Consider the following 27,480-nt stretch of genomic DNA (forward strand, 5'->3'; position numbering starts at 1 on the left):
TTGCACTCCAGCCTGGGTAACGAGAGCGAAACTCCGTCTCAAAAAAAAAAAAAAAAAAAAAAATCACACTGAGACCCAGCCCTGTAAACACACAACAGCTGCCAGCAGGGGACACCAGAGGGCCAGGGTGGACCAAAGACACCACCAGAAACTGGAACCCAGACACCCCCACAGCTACTGCAGCCCCACTGCCCTCAGGAGCTGGAGTTGTGACCACTCCCAAGACCACCAGAAAACACTGTCCACTGTGCCTGCCTCTTAGTTTCCCAGACACATGACCCAACGTCCAGGGCAGTAGCTTCGGCTTACTGAGCATAAACCCCATGCACACCTGCTCCTTATATTGCAAAGGAGGCTGCAAAAGGAGGATGCAAAAGGATTTCTGCTTCCATCATGGAAGGCTGGGATTCCACAGGCACAGAAAGGAAGGAGGGAGAGATGTGGATGTGAATGTCCTCCAGACAGCTCTGGCAGCGTCATGTGTGGGTGAGTGAGGGTCCCACCCCAGCTGGGGTCTACCCAGGCCCATGACCTGGACAGGTTGAGGGTTTTCCAGAAGGCAGGGATGAAGTGTGGTCTGAAAACACACAAAAGCCCCTACTGGCCCAGGGATCATCATAATTGACTGGAAGGGTGGTGCCTCCCAGGCGTCTGCCACTCATCACACATACCTTCCACCCACTGGCATCCTTCTGCCCCAGGCACACACATAGCCTCAGTCCAGAGATCAACTGTCTCAGCTCTAAATTTGCATATCCTATGTGTAGACTCACTCATTACAACCTCTGCCCAGCTGGCTTGTGTATCCTTTTTTTTTTTGTCTGTCTGTCAGGTGAGGAGCCCGTCCTGGCACTCCCATTGGCCTGTAGATTCTCCTCCCCTGGGCAGGGCCCCAGGACCCAGGATAATACCTGTGCCTCCTGCCCAGAACCCTCCAAGTAGGCACAATTGTAAGAATGGTGCCTGTCCTGCTGTCTTTGCTGCTCCTTCTGGGTCCTGCTGTCCCCCAGGGGACCCAAGATGGTGAGTGGGGAAAGCAAGGGGTGGGTGCTGGAGAGGACTGGGAGGAGGTGAGGAAACAGGACATGTGGCTGGGAGAAGGGCTGGATGCAGCTGGGATTCCCTGGCATCCGGTAGGAATGGGTGCCCCAGGCTGTCATCTCACTTAGCTCACACACTTCCAGGAGCATTCAGGGAGCCTCTGCCCTCACCCTAAATAAGACCTTCAGGAATCTGAATGTAAAACGCTTAGTTTACAGTGAAAAAAAAGACTCCAAAGACCAAGTGACCTGCCTGGGGTCAGACAGCCAGGACAGAGCAGGAACCACGCCTGGAGCTGCTTCTGCTCCTGATGGCTGGGTACACCTGCCTGACACTGAGGGAAAGAGAGAGCAGCCCCATGGGGAAAGTGAGAAGGGAGGTCAGCTGGAGGGATGGTGCTAGAAGGAAACCCGTGCCCTCACCCCACACTCAGATACCAAGCCAGTGGGTCTGGAAGGTGAGTAGCCTGAAGAGAGAGAGATTTATTTCAAGGAATTGACTCACCTTATTGGGAGAAGAAGCAAGTCCTAAATCTTCAGAGCAGGCCAGCAGGCTGGAGACCCAGGGAAGAGTTGATGTCTTAGTCTTGAGTTCAAGGGCAGACTGTAGGCAGAATTCTTTTTTCTTTAGGGGACCTCTGAGGCTTTTTCTTTTAAGGCCTTCAACTGTTTGGATGAGGTCCATCACTGTGGAGAATAATCTGCTTTACTCAAGGTCTATTGATTTTTTTTGTAAATTAAAAAAAGTAGGGGCTGGGAGCAGTGGCTCAGGCTTGTAATCTCAGCACTTTGGGAGGCCAAGGCAGGCAGATCACAAGGTCAGGAGATCGAGACCATCCTGGCCAACATAGTGAAACCCCGTCTCTACTGAAATACAAAAAAGTAGCCAGGCATAGTAGTGCATGCCTGTAGTCTCAGCTACTCAGGAGGTTAAGGCAGGGGAATTGCTTGAACCCAACCCAAGATCACACCACTGCACTCCAGCCTGGTAACAGAGAGAGACTCGGTCTCAAAAAAAAAAAGTTGTTGGTACATAGTACGTGCATATATTTACGGGGTACATGAGATGTTGTGATTCAGGCATGCAATGTGAAATAATCACATCATAGAGAATGAGGTATCCATCCCCTCAAGCATTTATCCTTCGTGTTACAGACAATCCAATTATACTCTTCTGGTTATTTAAAAGTGTACAATGAAATTATAATTATGGTTATTATATATATGAGATGGAGTCTTGGTCTGTCAGCCAAGCTGGAGTGCAGTAGTGTGATCTTGGCTCACTGCAACCTCTGACTGTCAGGTTCAAGCAATTCTCCTGCCTCACCCTTTGGAGTAGCTGGGATTACAGGTGTGCACTGCCACACCTGGCTAACTTATGTATTTTTAGTAAAGATGGGATGAGAAACAGAGGGGGCAAGCCAACTGGTAGGGTCTTGGACAAGATGAAAGACATCACTTCTGCACATTCTTCTTTGACAAAACTCAGTCACATGGTCCCAATGTATCTTTGAGGAGGCTGAGGAATATTATCTTCTTACGTGTCAAGCAGAGGAAACAATGTAGTGAAGACACAGTGGTCTGTGAAATAACATCTCCAGTATGAAAGTACAGCATGAGTTTCCAGTGGTGTGAGGTTGATGGCAGGAGAAAGGGCTGGGAAGGAAGAGGCCAGTGGGCAGGTCTTCCCTCCTGGCCTCCGCAGTCCCACTGTGGGACCCTTGCATGGCTCTCAACCATCAGAGTCTTTTCTTTTGCAGGTCGTTACTCTCTGACCTATGTCTACACGGGGCTGTCCAAGCCTGTTGGAGACATCCCCAGGTTTCAGGCCTTTGGCTTCCTCAATGACCTTTCCTTCTTCGAGTACGACAGTAAAGACAGGAGGTCTCGGCCCCTAGGACTCTGGAGACAGGTGGAAGGAATGGAGGACTGGGAGCAGGACAGCCAACTTCAGAAGGCCAGGGAAGACATCTTTATGGAGACCCTGAACGACATCATGGAGTATTACAACGACACTAACGGTCAGTGAACAACAGACTGTGGGGATGGAAGGTCTAACCCAAGAGGCAGCCCCCCAGGTGTGAATGGCAAGGGGTCAGCAGGATGGAAACAGTCCCAATCCCAGAGGAGGAACCAGAGGCACAGCAGAAACGCAGACATGTCCGCATCCCTTCCCCACATAGCACAGGTGCTCCCCGCTTCCCCGTCGATTGCCCCATACTCATTCCAGGCCTCAGCTCACACAGGAAGTGATGGCAGAGTCACTTCTTACCCAGGCATCTCTGACCTCTCACCACCACACCCCCACCCCTCCGAGGCTGATTCCTCCCGTGAGAAGGCATCAGACTCACCCCAGACCAGGGAGGTTGCCTGGAGAGTGAGCCACTCTCAAAGTCGCTCAGACCTGGGCTCAGCTGGTGGCTCTGCCGGTCCCAGCTGTTGACAGTGAGACGTTCCCAAAATATCTGGTTGAAATCTGCAAACACTGGAGCATTGAGACCCACCTCCAAACAGTTTTGTAATAATTAGCTATGTCTTTTCCATGAAGGATGTCACAGTCTGTCAAGCTCCATCGCCTAGGACAGGGTGCAGCCAATATTTCCTCAATTGAAATGTGTGGAATAAACAGAGAAAAGCACCTGGCACACACGGTAGCCCATGCTGGGGGCTCGGGAAGTGCTGGATTCAAAGCTGTGGGCTGTTAGAGTTCCCTGGAGCCCTAAAGTTCCTCCTCTCCATAAGATGCAGGCCCAGAAAGGGCCACCTGCACTGTGGTCGGAGGAGCTGATGGCAGAGCCTGTGCAGAGACGGTCCCTGTGTCCCCAGCCCAGCACTCTTTGTCCTAAACCACACTGCCGGCCCTGAGGCAGCCAACCTCAGGCCTGGTGAACTGCTGATGTTAAATTATCATAGAGTGGGCGTCAAAAGATGGGCTTCTAAGTACAAAAATGCCCAAGATGCTACATGGGATCTGAAGGTTTCCAAAAAGAGCAAGAAAGAGACAGGCAGACGTTTGAAGTGTGTGGGATGAGAGATCTTGGGAAGGAAAATGGCCCAGGCTGTGTGTCAGCAATAGGAGAGGCGGGGGCACAGGTGATCAGGAAAGACACTGGGAGAAGCTTTGATGGACAGAAATAGAATTGATAGGAGGAAGAAGAGAGATGGACACAGGGTATTAGAAAATAATCGTGGCTGAGCACGGTGGCTCACGCCTGTAATCCCAGCACTTTGGGAGGCCAAGGTGGGAGGATCATGAGGTCAAGAGATCGAGACCATCCTGGCTAACATGGTGAAACCTTGTCTCCACTAAAAATACAAAAATCAGCTGGGCATGGTGGCGCGCGCCTGTAGTCCCAGCTACTGAGGAGGCTGAGGCAGGAGAATTGCTTGAACCTGGGAGGTGGAGGTTGCAGTGAGTCGAGATCTCGCCATTGCACTCCAACCTGGCTCCTGGTGACAGAGTGAGACTCTGTCTCAAAAAAAAAGAAAAGAAAAGAAAAGGAAAGGAAACAGTCTTAGGCAGGGCGCATTGTAATCCCAGTACTTTCAGAGGCTTAGGTGGGCGGATCACCTGAGGTCAGGAGTTTGAGATCAGCCCGGCCAACATAGTGAAACCCTGTCTGTACGAATAATACAAAAAATAGCCTGGTGTGGTGGCATGCATCTGTGGTCCCAACTACTAAGTAGGCTGAGGCAGGAGAATCACTTGAACCTGGGAGGTGGAGGTTGCAGTGGGCCGAGATCCTACCATTGTACTCCAGCCTGGGCAACAAGAACAAAACTGCATTAAAAGAAAAACAAAGGTAATTAATAGTAGCTGACATTTACTGAGCATTTATTTTGTGCCAGGCCCATCTATGAGCATATTTAATGCTCAGAATAACCCCCTCAAACAGTGCTCTTGGCATTGCTGTTTCAGAGGTGAGGGAATAGAGGCACAGAGAGGTGAGTGGCTCCAGTTCAGGCAATACACCAGCTAGGAGCGGGAGACAGCTTGGACTTGAGCCCAGACAGCTTGAGAGCTGCCAGAGTCTACACCAACAGCACCAACCAGTGCTGGGTAAACACCTCTTTTATCATCAGGATGAAGAGGCTGTGTCCCGTGCCCTAAGGAGGTCCATTTCTGAGAGTTGTGGCTAATGGGCAGGAAGGTTGGGACTTTAGAGATTTGGGATAAAGATATCAACACCAGATAGGAAGAAAGAAGTGATCAGATTAGGGTTATTCGGGTGATGATATGAACTCCACCTAGAGCTGAGAGAAAAGGCGAGCCTTCCTTTACTCATATGAAATCCCAAATCATTTCTACCCGATTCAGAAGTACACTTTGGTGTAGTTGTGACAGCTTCCTCAGGACTCAGCATAAATTCAAACAAGTAATTGTCCTTAGAAGTGATGCTGAAGAAGAGATAGAAATCTATCCATATTCTGTAGCTCTTTTTTTCTGTGTGTGAGACAGAGTTTTGCTCTTGTCACGTAGGCTGCAGTGCAATGGTGTGATCTCGGTTCACTGCAATCTCTGCCTCCTGGGTTCAAGTGATTCTCCTGCCTCAGCCTCCCGAGTAGCTGGGACTATAGGTTACAGGCATGTATCACCATGCCGGGTTATTAATTTATTTATCTGAGATGGAGTCTTGCTCTGTCGTTCAGGCTGGAATACAATGGCATGATTTTGGCTCACTACAACTTCTGCCCCCCAGGTTCAAGCGATTCTCCTGCCTCAGCCTCCCGAGTAGCTGGGATTACAGGCATGTGACAGCATACTGAGCTAATTTTTGTATTTTTAGTAGAGATGGGGTCTTATCATGTTGGCCAGGCTGGTCTTGAACTCCTGGCCTCAGGTGAACCTCCTGCCTCAAAGTACTGCCCCAAAAGTGCTGGGATTACAGGCATGAGCCACTGTGTCCAGCCTAGTTTTGTATTTTTAGTAAAGATGGGGTTTCACCATGTTGGCTGGGCTGGTCTCAAACTATGACCTAAGGTGATCCATCTGCCTTGGCTTCTCAAAGTGCTAGGATTACAGGTGTGAGCCACTGGGTTCATCTTTTTTTTTTTTTTTTGAGATAGGTACTCACTCTGTCATCCAGGCTGAAGCTGAAATGCAGTGGTGCGATTTTGGCTCATTGCACTCTTGACTTCCCAGGCTGAATTGATTTTCCCACTTCAGCCTCCTCAGTAGTTGGGACTACAGGCATGCACCACCATGTTAGGCTAATTTATATATTTTTTGTAGGGATGAAATTTTGCCACATCACCCTGGCTGGTCTGGAACCCCTGGGCTCAAGCAATCCACTCGCTTCAGCTTCTCAAAGTGCTGGGATTACAGGCATGAGCCACAGTACCCAGCTTGTAGCTCTCTTAAGGAGGAACATATCTCAACTGAGACAAGTCTGAAATACCGAACCAAACTGAGTTAGCCTCTCTCTGTCTGCTGTGTGTTGGAGTAGTAACTTATTTGCCTTGATAAAAAGATTGCATGCTTGAATTGCAAAAACCTTTGTTTCTTTTGGGTTGCCAAATGTGCAGGACTAAGAGTTATTTTGATGAATTTCTCACCAGGCTGACTGTCTCTCTGTGGGGTTGGGGGAGTTTTCAGGGTCTCACACTTTGCAGGGACGGTTCGGTTGTGAGATCCAGAATAACAGAAGCACTGGAGCATTCTGGAAGTATACCTATGATGAAAGGGGCTACATTAAATTCGACAAAGAAATCCCAGCCTGGATCCCCTTGGACCCAGCAGCCCACATCACCAAGCAGAAGTGGGAGGCAGAACCAGTCTATGTGCTGCGGGCCAAGGCTTACCTGGAGGAGGAGTGCCCTGAGACTCTGCGGAAATACCTGAAATACAGCAAAAATATCCTGGACCAGCAAGGTACTCACTGCTCCCTGCTCCCCAGTACTGAGCCCAGAATAAAAGGTGATCTCCAGCTAGGAGCTCAGGCAACATCTGAGTCTGGTCTCATCTGTACCTGGATGTTCCCTCAGACCCCCAGCTTTCATCTTGTAGGATTCATTCCTTCCCTGGGATGACATAATTTGTGGTCTGAAAAGAATGTCTTCAAAAGTTCAGGCAGAATGTGCCAGGAAGTCCATTCTTTGTTGGTGGGTGTTCCCAAATTGTCTCCAGTTGACAGACAAGGAGCTTGAGGTCAGAGAGTTTAGGGTAACACTGTCTGTGAGAGGCAAAGCTGGGACTCAAATTCCAGGCTTCAGATTCCCAATCCCGTAGTTGTTTCTCTCTACAACGATGCCTCCCTGGGTTGTAGAGGGAAGGGAGGTGTGTAAAATGTCAGCTCCGGAATGATGAGACCAAGCCAGTGAGTGGAACTGATGGCTGCAAGCTGAGACATGGATTGGAGATGTAGTGAGACTCAGGAGTGTGCGGTGCTGCAGGGAAGAAGTTGCTGAATAGAGCCATGGGCTGAATCAAGCAGCTGGGCTGAGATTGGGGGAGAGGAGAACTCCAAGGCCCACTGAGATATGGGAAACATGGGAAAGTGCATGGAGCATTCACAACTTGTTGCTGAAAGAGTCAATTCATGGGCGGGGTGGGGACTGGGCGAGATGGGAGCCAGGATATTCCATGATCCAACAGAGAAGGACCTGGGAAAGCGTCAGCCTTCCCTCATCTTCTGGAAAGTGTCCTGGGTGGCAGGTGCAGAGCTTAGAGCTCTGACGACTGCTGACATCCAGGGGTGGGGGTGGGAAGAGACCTGGGCCCAGAGAAGTCGACCTCAAGCCTGCAGTGTCACGCTCTATCCCTCCACAGATCCTCCCTCCGTGATGGTCACCAGCCACCAGGCCCCAGGAGAAAACAAGAAACTCAAGTGCCTGGCCTAGAACTTCTACCCACAGGAAATTGATGTGCACTGGACTCGGGCTGGCAAGGTGCGGGAGCCTAAATTATGTGGAAATGTTCTTTACAGTGGAAATGGCACTTACCAGGCCTGGGTGGTGGTGTTAGCGCCCTTAAATGACACAGCACCCTACTCCTGCTACGTGCAGCACAGCAGCCTGGCCCAGCCCCTGGTGGTGCCGGGGGGTGCCAGGTAGGAAGCAAGGGCTGGAGGCAATGTGGGGATCTCAGCCCCGGTAGCCGACCTTCCTGCCTGACATGGGAGCTGAACCTTAGAAATCACCTTCAATGAACCGCAAGCCTGGAGGAGTAATGTGGGGGGACAGGCAGGAGGTGGATTTGGAGACCGAAGACTGGGATGCCTGCCCTGCGCAGACTGGGACCCCAAAAATCATCTCACCTTGAGCCCTCCCCCACCCCATTGTCTAATCTGTAGAAGCTAATAAATAATCATCCCTCCTTGCCAAGCATAACAGAGAATGGTATTTTTAACGGTGATATGCTGTAGACATGTGACTAGATTTTCTCATTGGTTCTGCTGTCAAGCCCTGGATTCATCTGAAACTCTTGGCTTCCCCTGGAGGCCATGGTTCCTGAACTCCTTGACCTGGGCAATCCCAAGTGTGGCCTGAAGCCCCTCTCCCTTGGGGATATATCAGGCATCCCATGCTGATGTGCATAGGTGTGGCCATGGCCTCTCTGGCTGTGAGGTGCTAGAACTCTTAAAGCTTTCACATAAACCCAAACCTCTTCTGTGCCTCAGTTTCCCCACACTCCTTGGCACCCTGGGAGTCCCTGCCCTCCACTCCAGCTGCTGCCCATCTCCACACCATGTTGGCCTTGGCTCAAACAGCCAGAGCTTAGTTAAGAGCCCTCAGCCCTCCAGGGCACAGCTCAAGGAAGCAGGAATTGGCCCTGGGGTTCTCAGACCCCTTCTGAGTCCCTGGGAGTGAGTTTCCTCAAATGAGTCACCAACTGCCATGCACAGGTGTCAACCCCAAAAGACACAGCAGAGCTCTCAGCTTGACCTTCTCCTGAAGCCTCACCTGCCTGTGTCTGTGCTTTTCCTTCCCGTGGGACAAGAACTTCCTTTATGTCCTCTGCTCAGCCTCCCACTCTGGATTATTCCAAAATTGAATCTCCAAGATGGGGTCCTTAATAGAGTCATTCCCAGCCTGTAGAAATCTGGCTTAATCATCTTATCTTTCATGAAAGTCCACATTTGAAGGCTACATTTTTTTTTAAACGCTTTGTTCCAAAAGCTGAAAATTTTTTTCTGTTGTTTAAATTAAATCCATGTTCTCTTCCTGGGGGGAAAAAAAAAGGCTATCCAAACAGCAGAAGGGTCCAATTGATTTTTTTTTTTTTTTTTTGAGATGGAGTCTCACTCTGTTGCTCAGGCTGGAGTACAGTGATGCAATCTCAGCTCACTGCAACCTCCATTTCATGCAATTCTTCTGTCTCAGCCTCCTGAGTAGCTGGGATCAAAGGCACACACCACCATGCCTGGCCAATTTTTTTGTATTTTTAGTAGAGACAGGGTTTCACCACGTTGGCCAGACTGGTCTCAAGCTCCTGACCTCAGGCAATCCACCTGCCTCAGCCTCCCAAAGTGCTGGGATTACAGGCGTGAGCCACTGTGCCCAGCCAGCAATTCATGTTTGAAAATATGAATTTTGCAGAAATAAAAGGTGGAGGATAAACATGTCAGGTCACAGAGGAAACCAAAAGGCCAGATGAGCAAGTCAGGGCTATGGAAGGTCAGCACCAGAGACCTGGCCTCATCTGGTGCAGGAGAGGTGGGTAGCAGAGGATAACGGGAAGGAAGCCTCAAAAGAACTAAGTCCTGGCCAGGTGTTGGGGAGGAGCCATTGAGGCACTCTGGAAACTTCCTGCAAGGTGAGATTTCAGAGGCAATGGGACCCTTTAGGGCAGCTTGCTAAGAAAAGGTCACAAGAGGTCAAAAGGGTAGGGTGAGAGGGTCTGATAAGGAAGGTCACCTGGGAGTGGGGCTGTGCCAGGAGCATAGACTCAACACACCAGGGAGAGTGAAGAGATGTGGGTCCTTCCACAGTCACCTCCCGTTTCCTCAACAGAGGACCACCTGCAGATTCTCCCGCAGGCAGGACCAACTTCAAGTGCAATTGGAGGAAGTCCTACCTTGGAGAGTCTCCTTTAATAGCTTCTTTTTTTTTTTTTTTTGAGATGGAGTCTTGCTCTGTGCTATTGTTCCTAATATCCTGGGTGGAGAGAATGATATTACTCCCAATATCGTAGGAGGTGTACACACCTTCTCTGACATTTAAAAAAAATATCCAGAGTGGGAGAGGCTGATATTACTCCCAATATCACAGAGGGTGTACACCACCACTGCGATATTGTTCCTAATATCCAGAGAGGGAGATGACATTACTCCCAATATTGAAGGTGGGTATAGCCCCGCTGTGCTATTGTTCCTAATATCCGGGGTGGAGAGAATGATATGACTCCCAATATCGCAGGGGGTGAACACCCCTTCTGTGTTATTGTTTCTAATATTTAGGGTAAGAGAGGATGGTATTACTCCCAATATCACAGAAGTGTACACCACCACTGTGATATTGTTCCTAAATATCCAGGGAGGGAGAAGATGACATTAATGTAAGGCCGATTGCCTCGCCGGGAGCTCCAACGCACACCACCACTTTTTTCCGGAAAGCTCGGAAAAGCTTGGGCATGTTCCCTTCTCCCTTTCTCGCACAGCCTGGCTTTCCCTTAAAGAACCCAGTATGCAAGCATGGTCTTGTGATTTTACCCAATAGCAGCCAAGTCTTTCTAGCCAATAGCAGCCGAGTCTTTCTAGCCAATAGCAGCCGAGTAATTCTAACCAATAGCAGTCAAGTCTTGTATGCAAACAAATGCTTGTAACCTTACCCAATAGTAGTCCTGCTCTCCCACAACCAATCGAGCTCCTTCACTCCCTATAAAACCCCACGTCTGAGAGGAGTCCGTGCGACTTCTCTGGACCCTCCTGTCGGACCGCAGAACCTCGCCCGGGAGCCTGAATAAACCTTTCATATTGGACCTTCTTGTGTTGGCCTCAGTTTCTTCCTTTTAAACTTAGCAAGAACCCAAGAACAAATCTTACAATTACTCCCAATATTGCAGGGGGTGAACACCACTTCTGTGCTATTGTTTCTAATATTTAGGGGAATATATTTATTAATATTAATATTTGTTCTATATTTAGGGTGTATACACTCCCGTGATATTATTCCTAATGTCCAGGGGGAAGAAGAAAATATTACTTTCAATATCATAGGAGGTGTACACATCCCTGTGATACTGTTTCTAATATCCAGTAAGAGAGGATAATATTACTCCCAATATCAAAGGGGGCATACACTCCCTGTGACAATGTTCTTAATATCTAAGTGGAGAGACGATATTACTCCCAATATTGTGGGGAGTGCACAAATCTTCCGTGACATAGTTTGTGATATCCAGGGCAGGAGAAGATAACATTACTCAACATCACAGCGGGTGTACACTCCCCTGTGATATTGTTCCCAATATCCAGAGAAACGGAGGATGATATCACTCCCAATATTGCAGGGATGTACAAACCCCTGTGATATTGTTTCTAATATTCAGGTGGGAGACGATGATATTGCTCTCAATATCTCAGAGGGCGTACAACTTTTCTGTTATATTGTTCCTAATATCCAAGGTTAGAGAGGATGACATTGCTGCCAATATCGCCGGTGGGGTATACCCCCTGTGATATTGCTAATCATTTCCAAAGGGGGAGATGCCATTACTCCCAATAATGTAAACGGGCTGTGTAACCAGAGCGGGGAGAGGGGGTGATATTACTCATCATATGGTGGGGGGGTGGCCACTCCCATGCATGTGGCTTGTATCCCGGGAGGGAGAGGATGTTATTACTTTCAATATCACAGAAGGTGTTCTTCCCCCTGTAGTATTATTTCTAATATCCATGAAGGGAGGGAATAATATTACATCACAGGTGCGGTGTACGTCCCTTGCGGTATTGGGAGTAATACTATTCTCTCCTTCATAGACGTTAAAAATAGTATCACAAAGGGGGTGTACACTTCCTGTGATATTGGGAGCAATATCATCCTCTCCCCCTGTTAATATTAGGAACAATATTACAAGGGCGGGTGTGCAACAACTGTGATATTGGGATTAATATCATCCTCTCCCCACTGGATGTTAGGAACAAGATCACAGGTGGGGCTTACACCCCCTGCAATATTGGGAGTAATACCATTCTCTCCCCTCTGGATATAAAAAACAATATCACACGGGGTTGTACACCTCCTGCAATATTGCAAGTAATATTATACTCCCCCTTTCTGGATATTAGGAATAATATCACAGGAAGGCGTACACCCCTTGTGATACTGGAAGTAATATCATCCTCTCTTATTATGGGTATTAGAAACAGTATCACAGGGAGGGTATACATTTTCTGTGATATTAAGAGTAATATCATTCTCTCCCTCCTTTAGCCTTAAAAACAATATTACAGAAAGGGTGTACAACTGCGATATTGGGAGTAGTATTCCCTATTCCCTGGATATTAGGAACAATATCACAGAGGGTTATACATTCCCTGCGACATTGGGAGTAATAGCATCCTCTCCCCCACCCTGGATATTAGGAACAATATCACAGGGGGGTTGTCCACTCCCTGCGCTGTTGGTAGTAATATCATTTTCTCCCCACCTGGATATTAGGAACAATATCACAGCGCGGGGGCGTTGTACACCCTCTGTGATACTGAGAGTACTATCATCATCTCTACCGGTGAATATTAGGAAGAATATCACAAGAAAGTCACACGCCCTCTGCGATATTGGGAGTAGTATCATCCTCTTCCAACTTGGATATTAGAAACAATATCACAGAGGTGGTGTACACCCCTTACGATATTCGGAGTAATATCAACCTTTTCCTCTCTGGATATTAAAAAGAATATCAAAATGGGGGTGTACAGTCCCTGTGATAGTGGGAGTAATATTATCCTCTCCTTGGTGAATATTAGAAATAATATCACAGGTGAGGTATACACTCCCTTCAATAATTAATAATATTTTCTCTTCCACTGAATATTTGGAGGAATTTCACAGGGGAGTGTACACCCCCTGCGATATTGACAGTAATATCATCATCTTTCTCCTTAGATATTATTAAAAATATCACAAGTGGGTAATACACTCCCTGAGATATAGGGAGTAATATCATCCTCTTCCCTGTGGCTATTAGGAACAATATCACAGAATGGGTGTACACTCTCTGCGATGTTGGGAGTAATATTATCCTCTTTTTCCCGGATATTAGGAAAAATATTACAGGGGGGTGTACACTCCCTGCGATATTGGGAGTACTATCATCCTCTCCCCACTTGGATATTAGAAAAAAATCACAGGCTCAATGTACACACCCTGTGTTATTGGGAGTGATATCATTCTCTCCTCACCTCGATATTAGAAACAATATCATCCTCTTCCCCCCTGGATATTATGAACAATATCCATAATGGTGTACACCCTCTGTGATGTTAGGACTAATATCATCCTCTCCCTTTCTGGATATAACAACCAATATCACAGAGAAGTAATATCATCATCCTTTTTCACCCTGGATATTTTGAACAAGATCACAGGGGTTGTCCCCCATCTACGATATAAGGAGTAATATCATCCTCTCACCCCCTGGATATTACCAACAATATCACAGGGGGAGTGACATCATCCTCTCTCCCCCAGATATTATGAACATTATCACAGGGGGGTGTACACCCTCTGTGATATCGGGAGTAATATTATCCTCCCCGTATCCACCTCTGGATATTACAAACAATATCATAGTAAGTTGTATACTCCCTACGATATGGGGAGTAATATTATCCTCCTCCCCTTGAATATTACAAACAATATCACAGGGGTGTGTACATCGTTTGCGACATAGGGAGTAATATCATCCTCTCTCTCACTGGATATTGCAAACGATATCACGGAAGTGTACACCACCTGGCATATGGGGTGTAATAGTATATTCTCCCTCCCTGGATATTAAGACCAATATCACAGAAGGGTGTATACACCCTGTGAAATGGAGAGTAATATCATCCTTTTCCTCCTGGATACTGTGAAAAACATCATAGGGGGTCTACACCCTCCACGATATGGGGAACAATGTATTTCCTTTTTCCCTGGATATTACGAACAATATCACAGAAGGGTGTACTAATATGATATTACTCCTTATATTGCACCTTTTGACACGTAAGGGGTAATATCATATTCTTTTTCCCTGGATATTACCAATAACATCACAGACGGTGTACACACAGAGTGTTTATGATCTCAAAAATAATATCATGTCCCCTCTGAATATTTTGAACAATATTACAGGCAAGGTCCATCCCCTAGGATATTGGGGTAATATCATCTTCTCCTCCCCTAAATATTTAAAAACAATATCACAGGGAAATACACCCGCTGTGATATTGGGAATAATATCATCCTCACCCCCCCTCCATGTTATGAAAAATAGCACAGGGGTGTGTACACCTCCTGCAATATTTGGAGTAATATCATCCTCTGCCCTTCTGGATATTACAAACAATATCTCAGGGTGTACACACAGGGTGTTTACGACATTGGTAGTAATATTGTTATATGTAAATTTTTGGTTTTGCAAAAAATGTCAGCACTGGGACAAAGGATCTCTGAAAAAGGCAATCTTTATTTCCTGCAGAAAGGGTGCCCTTGCCAGCAGTCTTGCCATGAGAGTACAATGAACAAAGGAAAAGCAGACATATGTCTCTTTTATGCATTTGGGGTTGTCTTTACTGCTATCCGATCTCCATTGGCTGGAGCCAGACCTCACGATCTTAACTAAACCTTGATTGGCTAACAACTTAAAACTTTTCTAAACAGGAAAAAGCAATGGAGAACAAAAGGAAAAGAGGAAGTCTAAATAAGGAAGGGACAGGAAGTTGCTTACGAAAGGACTTAGAAAAGTAATAGCATAAATGTCTTGGTTAAAGTATAAGGACATAGAATGTACTATGCACCTGTGAGCATGTCTAGCACACGTATCTTGGTTAAAGTACAAGGACATAGAATGTACACTACGTGCCTGTGAGCGTGTCTAACAGCTACATAGGATAGGGCTTAACAAACAGCTACTAGCAAAAAGCAAGAAGGCTTTGAAGAAAGTGTTTCAAACAAACTATTATTTCTAACACATGATTATTCTTTATCAAGAAAGGAAACTTTGCAGAGGAACTTTTCTATTTCCTACAAATACTATCCTCTCCCCTCCTTGGATATTATGAACAATATCACAGGGGGGTGTATACCCTTGAGATATTGGGATGCCTGTGGGAGAACCTGTCAGTGGTCTTCTGTTGGGGGAGCAAGCAGTAACATGGAAGGACCTACATGTGGTTCTCTGGATTCCTTTATCATCCCTGATGTGCCCAGTCTATGCTCACAACCCAGTCCCACCCCCAGGTCACCTGCTTGTCAGGCTCTTGTGTTCTCCACAACCACCAGCTGCTTTATGCTGACCTGGTTAGAAACACTTTTTTTTTTTTTTTTTTTCTGAGATGGAGTCTTGCTGTGTCATCTAGGCTGGAGTGCAATGGCATGATCTCGGCTCACTGGAACCTCTCATCTTCCAGGTTCAAGTGATACTCCTGCCTCAGCTTCGTGAGTAGCTGGGATTACAGTCACCTGCCATTATGCCTGGCTAATTTTTGTATTTTTAGTAGAGATGGCCAGGCTGGTCTCGAACTCCTGACCCCAGGGTGTCACCCAGCCTCAGCCTCCCAAAGTGCTGGGATTACAGTTGTGACCCACTGTGCCTGGTAGGGACACTCTTTTGACCTTCTCTTGGCAAGATCACAGGTCTTCATATCTCTGATACATCGTTCCCTGCAGGGGTTTTTCTCTGGGCATCTCAGTGGCTCTGTGCCCCTCATGCCCTCCCCAACACTTGTCCACGACTTCAGTTTTCTGAGGTTTCCTCCCCCTTGTCCACCCAACTCCTCTCTCCTGTTATAGATGAGGCTAGATCCCACGTGTCAATGTTCTTTAGCCCCGACCTGCTCAGGTGAACTTTGGTTTCCTCATTGCCCTAAGCTGTGTATTCTTTATCCTCTTATTTGTTAAGGGTGTCATCCTATTTTGAATTGAAAAATACAGTTGCTGTATTTTTCCCTCTTGATTGAGCTTTCTTCCCTGGGGCTCTCTATGTTCAGATAGGACTTTTTTTCCCCAGAAGAGGAAATGTGGATTTCATGTAGGCTAAAGAAGTAATTTCTCAGCTTTGATTTCCAAGTTGGAGCCAAAGTATCAAGAAAATAAAGGGGAAGGGATAGCCTTCAAATTTAGGCTTCCCAAAAAGAGAAGATGTTTGACTCAGAATTCTGAAGGCTGGGAATGATTTCCTTAAGGAGCCCAGCTTGGAGGATGGACTTTGAAATAATTCAGAGTGGGAGGCTGAGGACAGGATGTAAAGGAAGTTCTTGTCCCACGGGAAGGAGAAGCACAGACACAGGCAGGTGAGGCTTCAGGAGAAGGTCAAGGTGAGAGCTCTGCTGTGTCTTTTGGGGTTGAAACCTGTGCATGGCAGTTGGTGACTCATTTGAGGAAACTCACTCCCAGGGACTCGGAGGGAGTCTGAGAACCCCAGGGCCAATTCCTGCTTCCTTGTGCTGTGCCCTGGAGAGCTGAGGGCTCTCAAATAAGCTCTGGCTGTGTGGGCCAAGGCCAATGTGGAGATGTGGAGTGGCTGGAGTGCAGGGCCGGTTCTCCCAGGGTGCCAAGGAGTGGGGGGAGACTGAGGCACAGAAGAGACCTGGGTTTGTGTAAAAAAGTTTTCAGGCTGGGCACTGTGGTTTACGCCTGTAATCCCAGCACTTTGGGAGGCTAAGGTGGGTGCATCACCTGAGGTCAGGAATTCAAGACAAGCCTGGCCAACATGGTGAAATCCCACCTCTACTAAACATCCAAAAATCAGCCAGGTGTGGTGGCACATGCCTGTAATCGCAGCTACTTGGGAGGCTGAGGCAAGAGAATTGCTTGAACCTGGGAGGCAGAGGTAGCAGTGAGCTGAGACAGGGCCACTGTATTCTAGCGTGAGTGACAGAGCAAGACTCTATCTCTGAAATAAGTAAGTAAGTAAGTAAGTAAATAAATAAGATTTGCAGAATTCTGAGTAACTCTTTGCCCCATTGCTCCCCTCCACACCTGGCTAAGGCTTGAATCTTCTGAGGTTTCCTCCCCTTCTTCCACCCCCACCCATCTCTCCTGTTGTGAGGCCGGTGCTCACATTCAAATCTTCCTTTGTTCTGGCCTCCTCATGTTGCCTTTTGCTTTAAAAAAGAATTGAAATGTTTTTCCTGTCATGTGCTATTTTTTATTTGTTCAAAGTATTAGACATTGCTGTGAAATGTCACTGGCTGGACAATTTCCTCCTGAGCTATTGGGCTAATCTTCTCTGACCAAATTGAATAAACCTGCTCAAGTAGTATTTCTACATATTGCTCATCCAATATCACATAAGAAAATACTAACATGTGGGTAGGCATGGTCGCTTATGCTTACAGTGCCAGTATTTTGGAAGGCCGAGGTGAAAGGATCACTTGAGTCCAGGAGTTTGAGACCAGCCTGGGCAACATAGTGAGACTGCTGTCTCTACAAAAGAAAAAAAAAAAAAAAAAATGAGCTGGGCATGGAGGTACATGCCTGTAGTCCCCACTACTCAGAAGGCTAAGGTGGAAGGATGACTTGAAACCAGGAGTTCAAGGCTGCAGAGAGCTATGATCACACCACTGCACTCCAACCTGGAATGGCCTGAATTTGCTGTTCAGATCTTTTATGAACTAAATACTACACAACTGTAGTCATGATCTCTTTGTCTGGAGAGTGGCTGGCTGTCATCCAGGGCCAGAAGGTGATTAGGTAGAATGGAAGGAGAGTCACCAACTCAAGACAGTAGCACAGCGTCCGTGAGGTTTTGGCTGGTGTTGTCTAAAATCTGAATTACACAAAGTGTATTTGATCTTGCATCACATCAGGAAAAAGCCCTTCCAGTAATCTGTTTCATCATGGGTTGTGGAAAGGTTACTGGAATTACTTCTAGACACGGACTTTGGTTCTCCAGAGGCCAGCAAGTTAGCTTCACCGAGCTTTGGGGCTCACAGTGGGAAGAGATACAACGCTGAGGGTTACTGTTCACTTCACTCTTGTGGAGCAAAGGTGTGGGAACTAAGGGCTCTATGCTAATGAAAGGATGAGGCCGGGACAGTGGCTCATACCTGTAATGGAGTCTTGCTATGTTGCCCAGGTTGGTCTTGAACTCCTGAGTTCAAGCCAACCTCCCATCTCAGCCTCCCAAAGCACTGGGATTAAATGTGTGAGCCACTGTGCCTAGCCCTCTTTTACATAGAACTGATGCTTCATCCACAGCTCTCCTGTCAGCCCACAACTCTTGAATTTTGGCCTCTTTTATCTCCACTTGAATGTGAATATACTTCAAAATTCCCACCAAGAATCTTTGGGATCTAATTTCTTCAATCAATTTACTTTAGAGTCATTTTTAGGGTGAATGGATTTGCATGGTTCTCAACACCCTCTCTAAATGTGAATGAGTTGAAATCATATTTGTTCCTAAGGAATCACACTCAAGCATAGTACATATCTGTGGGTTATGCCATTACAACTCTAGAAATCATGTTCTCAAGATAAAAGCCATCCTGATACATCATGTAAGCATGATATGCTTAGGAAAGCCATCCTGATACATCATGTAAGCATGATATGCTTAGGAAAGCCATCCTGATACATCATGTAAGCATGACAATGGAATACTAAATAAACATAGCTGAGATTTTCCTTATGTCCTATGCTCTTTTGTTTTGTTTCATTTTTATTTTTGAGACGGAGTCTTGTTCTGCCACCCAGGCTGGACTACAGTAGTGTGATCTCTGCTCACTGCAACCTCTGCCTCCTGGGTTCAAGTGATTCCCCTACCTCAGCCTCCCAATTTAGCTGGGACTACTGGCAGGTGCCACCACACCTAGCCAGTTTTATATTTTAGTAGAGATGGATTTTCACCATGTTGGCCATGATGGTCACCATGATGGTCTCGATCTCTTGATCTTGTGATCCACCGCCTCGGCCTCCCAAAGTGCTGGAATTACAAGTGTGAGCCACTGCACCTGGCCCCATCCCTGACTATTCTTATTCAAAACAATTTGCAACCTACTAGGAAGAAATGTTTTTGAAAACAAAAGTCTTTTTCAAAATGTTTATTTTAGGTTTAGGTGTACATGTGAAGATTTGTTACACAGGTAAACACGTGTTATGGGGGTTTCTTGTACATATTATTTTATCACCCAGGTATCAATCCCAGTACCCAGTAGTTATCTTTCCTGCTCCTCCCCCTCCTCCTGCCCTTACCCTTAAGTAGACCCCAATGTCTGTTGTTTTCTTCTTTGTGATCATAAGTTCTCATTATTTTGCTCCCGTTGATGAGCGAGAAGATGCAGTATTTGGTGTTCCGTTCTTGCATTAGTTTGCTAAGGATGATAGACTCCAGTTTTATCCATATTCCCTCAAAAGACATCATATCATTCTTTTTTATGGCTGCATAATATTTCATGGTATATATGTACCACATTTTCTTTATCCAGTCTGTCATTGTTGGACATTTAAGTTGGTTCCATGTCTTCACTACTGTAAATAGTGCTGCAATAAACATTTGGGTCGATGTGTCTTTTTTTCTTTATTTTTAATAAAGATGAGGTTTCATCATGTTGGTCAGGCTGGTCTCGAACTCCTGACCTTGAGATCTGCCTGCCTCGGATTCCCAAAGTGCTGGGATTACAGGTGTGAGCCACTGTGCCTGCCCAGGATGTGTCTTTTTTTTTTGGAGATGGAGTCTAGCTCTGTCACCCAGGCTCCCACGCTGGAGTACAGTGGCACAATCTTGGCTCACTGCAACCTCTGCCTCCCGGGTTTAAATGGTTCTCCTGCCTTAGCCTCCTGAGAAGCTGGGATTATAGGCCTGAGCCACCATGCCAAGCTATTTTTTTATATTTTTAGTAGAGATGGGGTTTTGACATGTCAGCCAGGCTGGTCTTGAACTCCTGACCTCGGGTGATCTGCCTGTCTCAGCCTCCCAAAGTGGTAGGGTTATAGGCATGAGCCATCGCACCAGGCTGGATGTGTCTTTATGGTAGAATGCTTTATATTCCTCTGAGTATATACCCAGAAATGGGATTGCTGGGTTGAATGGTAGTTCTGCTTTTAGCTCTTTCAGGAATCACCATACTGCTTTCCAGAATGATTGAAGTGATTTACACCCTCACCAACAATATGCAAATGTTCCCTTTTCTCTGCAACGTTGCCAGCATCTGTCATTTGTTGACTTTTTTGTAATAGCCATTCTGACTGGTATGAGATGATATCTCATTGCGGTTTTGATTTGCATTTCCCTAGTGATCAGTGATGTCAAGCTTTTTTTAATATGCTTGTTGGCTGCACATACGTCTTCTCTCGAGAAGTGTCTGTTCCTGTCCTTGTCCACTTTTTCATGGGGTTGTTTTTCTCTTGTAAATTTGTTTAAGTTCCTTATAGATGGTAGCTATTAGACGTTTGTCAGAGGCATAGTTTGCGAATAAAACAAAACTCTTAAAGTCTTCACTTGCCAGACATTATTATAATAATGTCTTCACTTGCCAAAGCTTACGTTGAGGTTTGAGTGTTAGGAGTAATACCATGTTTTGCCACAAGAATGAGCCTATGAGTGGTCTGGAAGAGAAAAATCTGATTTGCATCCAGTGAAATCAGAAAACAATTTCTTTGGATATCTTGTAAATAGTAGAAGAACCAGACGTGACAACGCTCATAAGTATTTCAAAACCTAGGAAAAATTATTTTAAAGCTCTGTTTGCAACTTTTCTTCCCATCTAAGAGTTCATCTGGCCAGTCTAATGATTGTAGAATGATTACTTCTAATCTTTTATCTTGCTTTTAGCAAGATCCCAAATTCCTGGTGTCCCCATCTCCATCATCCATTTTTAATAATTCTCCATTGTTTTCCTCCCCTTGAATCCCACTTTCTGAGATCAGTGCAATCTTGGCTTAGGGCTTCAACCTCCTCCGTCTGATTATTTGAAAGAGTAACTCCGAATAAGGATTTTACCCAATATGCTGAGCATTATGATTAATGACCCTGACTCTACAAAAAATAATTTAAAAAAAGTTAGCTGAGTGTGGTGGTGCATGCCTGTAGTCCCAGATCCTCAGGGTGAGGTGGGAGGATTGCTTGAGTCCAGGAGCCCAAGATCATAGTGAGCTGTAATTGCACCATTGCATTCCAGCCTGGGCAACAGAATGAGACCCTGTTTCTAAAACAATTAAGACAAAATAAATGAGATAACATGTACCTGGTACACAGTACTTAATAAATCCCATCTACTTACAAATGCCTAGAGCCCACCATCCCTGTAACTTATAACTTCTTCTTTCCCAGTTCCCTGTGCTTTAATCACTCCTGCTTAGGAGACAGCCCAGGCTATCTTCTTTTTTTGGTGGGGGGAACTGTGTTGGCTACCAGGCTACCTTCTTATCTGTCTTCCTGGAGCCAGATTCTGAGCATTTTGTTCTCTAATTCCACCCTTTACCCCTTATTGCATGCCTTGGTATCAACACTTCACCTGGTCTGAGGATCTGACATCTAGTCTTGCCCTGCATCTTGCAGTCCATATGACTTATACATACCACTTACTCTGAGTCAGTTTCTGCATGTGTTAGCTGGATTAGTAGCTCCTTAGGGTTCTGTGTCACTCTCATGGTCTATGGCAAGAAAAATAACAATTTGTAAGCATCCGGCATGGACTGCAAACCATGGACTCTGTGTACCAAGCAAGTCCTAAATGCTGAACCTTGTCTTTGGCAAAGGGGTTTCAGGGCAGATCAAGAGGCACACCTTCTCTGCCCTCAGGAAACTGAATAGGCTGGTTTTGCTTTACTGAATTCTCACAACTCATTGTTGCAATGCAGCCTAGGTAATTAAATTACTTGCTCATTGTCAAACAGGTAGTGACTAGTGTAAGGCTGGCTGCCTCACCGGGAGCTAAATGGACACACTTATCTCTCCCTGTGCCAGATGATGAAGTCATCATTCCAGACACCTACTCCTATCAGGCCTCTCCATGCTGGCTCCCCACACCCACTCCTATCAGGCCTCTCTATGCAGGCTCCACACACCCACTCCTGCATTCCTCACTCGACCCCTTCAAAATTTAAAAAGCCCACCAAATATTTGTCCAATGGCAGCTTAGCATTGACCTCTCCAGCTGGTAAGCCCACCAGTAGCCCCGCCTGGCTACCAATGGCAGCTCGCCCCATCGGCACCTTAACTTCCCCTGACCAATAAAACTGTCTGCTCTTTGTTTCCCTAATAATCAATCAATCCCCCTCATCAATGAAACTGTTTGCTGTTTGTTTCCCTAATGACCAATAAATTACCTCCACTCCCTATAAAACCTCACTCCCTAAGACTCCCAGCACAACTTCTCTGGCCCCTTCCCGGACCACAGAATCTTGCCCAGGAGCTGGATAAATTGGATTCTCATTTTCTCACACTGGCCTCAGTTTCCTCATTTTGACTTGGCAATATAACTTACAGCTGGTGCTGAAACCCGGGAGGAGTTGTACGACCCCCTCCTAAGGGGGAAACTGACTCCTCCACCTAAAGCCGGACCAGGGAGCTGCTCCACCTCAAGGTAAGACTTCTGTTGCCCCTAGCCTCTCCCGCTGCCTGCCCCTGGACTCCCTGTCTGTAACCACAGCTGCGTCAGGGACTCCTCCCCGCCGTGGGCCCAGGGCCCCGGTTCCGTTCCGAGGACCTGAGTGTAGAGGAGACATCCCTATGCTCTTGTCTTCTCCCCATAAGGGGTCTGCTGAGGGTCAGGAACCTGAGGGAGACATCCCCATCTTCCTGAACCCTCTCCGGTGTTTGGTAGTGCAGTCCAGGATGCCTACCAGTCATCTCCGCAGCAGCGAGTGAGGCTTGGGTAATCAGAAGCCCTGTTTACTCCTCCAGGCCCTTCTTAGGGCCTGGAGCAGACCTCAGCTCCTGACCCCAAAACTCGCCCTTTGGCAAGCCAGCTCCCACTTAAATATTTTCAGTTTCTCTTTCTGTTTCTCCTTCTGTTTCCGAGTGAGTGTGTGAGTGAGTTTATGTGTAGTCCCACAGCCTAATGGCTATGGGGCTTGTGTGGGCCTCAACCCACGGTTCCACGGGGATGTCATAAGGCATAACAGTGATTCACCTCAGATCTGTCTTACTTAGACTTCCACCCTGAGATGACCAGGCCTGGGAATTATACGGGTACACCTTAAGCCAAAACACCCCTGAAATATCCCTTCGGGGACATGGCCGGGAAGGTATCAGACTGGTCTCCCATTTGGGGGGCACCCACCCTTTGTCCATCAATCTTACATGTGGTTCTGTCCTTATTGTAGGTTCGCTAGTTTTGTTAGACTCCTGTTAGCTGATATACAGTAGTTTAGGCCTGCTTCCCTCAAAGTGGGAGACCTCTTACAGTGGGTAACAGACCACTGGCTACAGGGAACATTCACTGAATTTTTGCCTCTAGAAATAACTCTGTTCTCCTTTTTTCTCCTGCTTTTCTTCTACCACTAAGACCTCTCATTCCAGCTCCATTCCTGTTACTTCCTCAAACCCTCCCATGTGGCAAATAGCACTAGCCCTGTTCCTCTTTGTTCTCTTTCTTGCTATAATCATTGCAGTCTGTAGGTTTTCTCAGCTGCCCCCTCCAGGAAAAGAACTCTTCTGCCCGTGTTGGGTGTAAAACCTTTTCAAATCCACCCTTTGCCTTCTCAAAAAAAAAAAAAAAAAAAAAAAGCCATGTTTATGGCAGAGTTAAAATTAATGCTGAAAAGGGGAGACTAAATTAAACTTTTTTCTTCTTTTTTATAAGAAAACATCCTTAAGTTTTTTTCCCTTCCAGTAAAATTATATCCTGCTTTGCAAGTTTTATAAGTTTACAAATTCTTGTATTCTTGTTCTCTATTGCTGATAACTGTAGGTTTCTACAGTGAAGGTCATGAGAAATGCCCAAGGACTCTGCCTAGGACTCTGGCTTTCTGGAAACTGTAGCAAAAGGGAATAGATAAGGCCTGTGCTAAAATCCTTGAGCTCTACAGATAGCAAACATCTGGGTCACATAGCAACTGTCACATGTAAGCCTAAGTTAGGTACCTATTACTGCTTAATGAATTGCCTTTGTTCTATGCCTGCAAACTTGTTTTTAGTGCCACTGTGTACTTCATGTATAAAAAGCCAAGCCCTGTCTTTGTTAGGTGCTTAGTATTGAGATGCTAATCTGTTGAGTTGGTGGCCACCTTAATAAAATCCTCCTGTTTCACAAAAAAAAAAAAAAAAAAAAAAAAGAAAGAAAGAAAGAAAGAAAAATCATGGGTAACCACAAATCCCACCCAGACCCTAAGTCACCACTGGGATGCCTAGTTCTAAACCTACCCAAGCTGGGCCGCTCTATAAAAAAGAAAAGGCTACTCTTCTTCTCCACTGTAGCCTGGCCACAGTATCCACTGGACAACCAGTCCAAGTGGCCTCCAGAGGGCACACTTAACTTTAATGTCCTCATTAATTTAGACAATTTTTGCCAAAGGAACGGCAAGTGGGCCGAGGTTCCCTACATCCAGGCATTTTGGTATCTCCACGCCCACCCCGACCTCTGTTCCTCCTTGTACTACAGCTCAGGTGCTCCTAGCAAACGACTTACCCAAAGAGCCTTCAGCCCCACAAGTGACCTCCTCCTCCTCCTTCTCTGATCCTGACTTGCCTGAAGAACTCTCCCTATCCCCAACCCAACCTAATAATCCTTCACCCTATGTGCAACCCCAAACCCCTCCCACTTCCCCAGGTCTTGACTTAACCTCTCCGGTCAGCACCCACACTCGCTCACACAGCACTCCCACTAATGGGGTTTCCCCCCTTTGTCCCCTCTATACTGAATCTCAAATCCCTTCTGCTCCTCCCCTTTCAAAACCCCAGCCACCTCCTGTCCTCCTGGGTCCTGATGTGGCCCCACCTGCTAGTGCTCATATTTGCCTGCACGGCATGTCCACTGATGAGAACTCCCTCCTTTATCCTCTCCACGAGATGGCTGGAACGGAGGGTATAGTCCGGGTACATGTTCCTTTCTCTCTCTCTGACTTGTCCACCATTAAGAAATGCCTAGGGTCATTCTCCATCAATCCTACTATTTATACTAAAGAATTTCCCTATTTCACTCAGGTCTATAACTTAACCTAGCACAACATTTATGTAATTCTGTCCTCTAGTCTTACTCCTAATAAAAATAACCACTGCTGCCAAGACCAAATGCTGCAGTGACTCCTAGCGGACATGCAAGGCGCAGCTCATAAGGTAGTTAATTATAATAAGCTGCGTGAAATAACCCAGGGTCCTACAGAAAACCCAGTTGCCTTCCTTAACCAATTAACCAATGCTATAGTCCTACATACCCAAGTAAACCCAGACTCCCCAGCTGGGACCACCCTCCTAGCGGCCCATTTTATCTCCCAGTCAGCACCAGATGTTAAAAAAAAAGAAAAAAAAAACTGAAAAAGGCACAGGAGGGCCCCCAAACTCCCATAAGGGACATGGTGACCTTGGCATTTAAAGTTTTTAATGGCCAGGAGGAAAAGGCTGAGGCCATCCCCCAGGCCCATTTACAGCAACAGGTGAGCCTCTAAACCCAAGCTATCATAGCAGCCCTGAGGCCGGCAGCGCACCCAGCATCTGGTGGGGGAAACTCCTCAAAGTTCCTCCAAAAAGGTCCCCTAGGACCCACCCAAACTGCTTCAAAATTCCTGCCCAGGCCCTGCTTCAACTGTGGCCAAGAGGGACACTGGGCACAGCAGTGTCCCTGTCCATGTCCACCTCCCAGACCCTGCCCAATCTGCAAATGAACTGGACATTGGAAGGATGATTGCCCATGCCAGACTATGGGCTCACCTCCTGCACCTCTATGTGGGGCGCAAGCCAGTCCAAAGGATGCAGTCCCTTCACTTGAACTCCTTGGCCTCATGGATGATTGACGCGGCCCGGACTCGGAGATCCCCATCACCCTTGCCGAGCCCAGGGTAATGCTACGAGTAGCGGTTAAGTCCATTTCCTTCTTAATGGACATGGGGGTTGCCTATTCTGTATTGCCTTCCTACTCAGGGCCTAGTATACCTTCCCAGGTTTCAGTTATGGGAATTAATAAAGAGCCTTCCTACCCTAATCAAACTCATCCTTTAGCCTGTGTCCTCCAAAGACACCCCTTTTCTCACTCTTTCCTAATCATACCCTCATGCCCAGTTCCCCTATTAAGACGAGATATTCTCCAGACTGTGGGGGCCACTCTCCAACTTACTGGCCCCCATACTCAAACCCATCACCCACTCACCTCCTACTGCCCCTCCTAACCGACCCTATGCCTGGGCTCAACCCCTTGTCTCAACCCCCTATCCCTCCTGATGTAGTTAATCCTTTAGTATGGGCTACCTCTAAGCCTATAGTGGCCAGACATCACATGCCAGCTAGGATACTTGTTAAAAATCCTACCCACTTTCCCTCACATCCTCAGTTTCCCATCTCAAAAACCCACCACCAGGGCCTAAAGCCTATTATCACCTAACTCCTAGCATAGAGACTCCTTATTCCTACTAGTTCCCCTTGCAACACTCCTATCTTGCCAGTCCAAAAGCTGAACAGCTTTCACCTAGTTCAAGACCTGCGCCTTATCAATGAGGCAGTAATTACCCTCCACCCTGTAGTTCTCAATCCATACACCCTATTATCAAACATTCCCTCCACTACTTCTCATTTTACAGTCCTTAACCTCAAGGGTGCCTTCTTTACCATTCCTCTTCACCTTAAGTCCTATTTCCTCTTTGCCTTTACTCAGACTGATCCAGACACTAACCTCTCGTAGCAGTTAACCTGGATGGTCCTGCCCCAGGGCTTTAGAGACAGCCCTCACATATTTAGACAAGCATTAGCTGCTGACCTAACCTCTTGCCCATCACCCAAGTCCCACAACTAAAGGTGTATAGACAAGCTAAATTCCTATCCCTCCTTCCATCTTCCCCTCAGTGCCAAAACAAATGAGCTGTCTTCCTCCCAATAGTAGTCACCCTCTCCCTAGCATCTTCTTTAGCAGCTGCTAGAATTAGAGGCAGCGCCTTAAGCTACAGTGTCACTTCAGCCTCTCAACTGGAAAACAAACTCCATGTGGCCATTAAAGCATCAGCTGCCTCCCTAGCCTCCCTCCAGCAACAAATCACGTCACTAGCTCAGATAACTCTCCAAAACTGATGGGCCCTTGACCTACTAATGGTAGAAAAAGGAGGTACCTGTCTGTTTCTCCAAGAACAGTGTTGCTATTACATCAATGAAACATGCCTAGTAGAAGAAAATGTCAATGCTCTCTATCACCTCAAGGAGAACCTC

The 27,480-nt window shown here is 46.6% G+C and overlaps 1 protein-coding gene across 1 annotated transcript; it reads left to right on the forward strand.

Annotated features, from left to right (window-relative positions):
- Positions 1-838: 838 nt before the first annotated feature.
- Positions 839-8,369, forward strand: LOC135275101 (zinc-alpha-2-glycoprotein-like). The gene is given in 4 exon segments (XM_064376414.1): positions 839-1,023; positions 2,801-3,061; positions 6,637-6,912; positions 7,810-8,369. Coding segments are annotated over 4 exon segments (888 nt in total). The 5' UTR covers positions 839-956; the 3' UTR covers positions 8,094-8,369.
- The last annotated feature ends 19,111 nt before the right edge of the window (positions 8,370-27,480 follow it).

This window comes from Aotus nancymaae, unplaced genomic scaffold (assembly GCF_030222135.1).
Source record: "Aotus nancymaae isolate 86718 unplaced genomic scaffold, 86718_ANA_hifiasm-v0.15.2.pri h1tg000015l_0, whole genome shotgun sequence".
NCBI classification, from domain to species: domain Eukaryota; kingdom Metazoa; phylum Chordata; class Mammalia; order Primates; family Aotidae; genus Aotus; species Aotus nancymaae.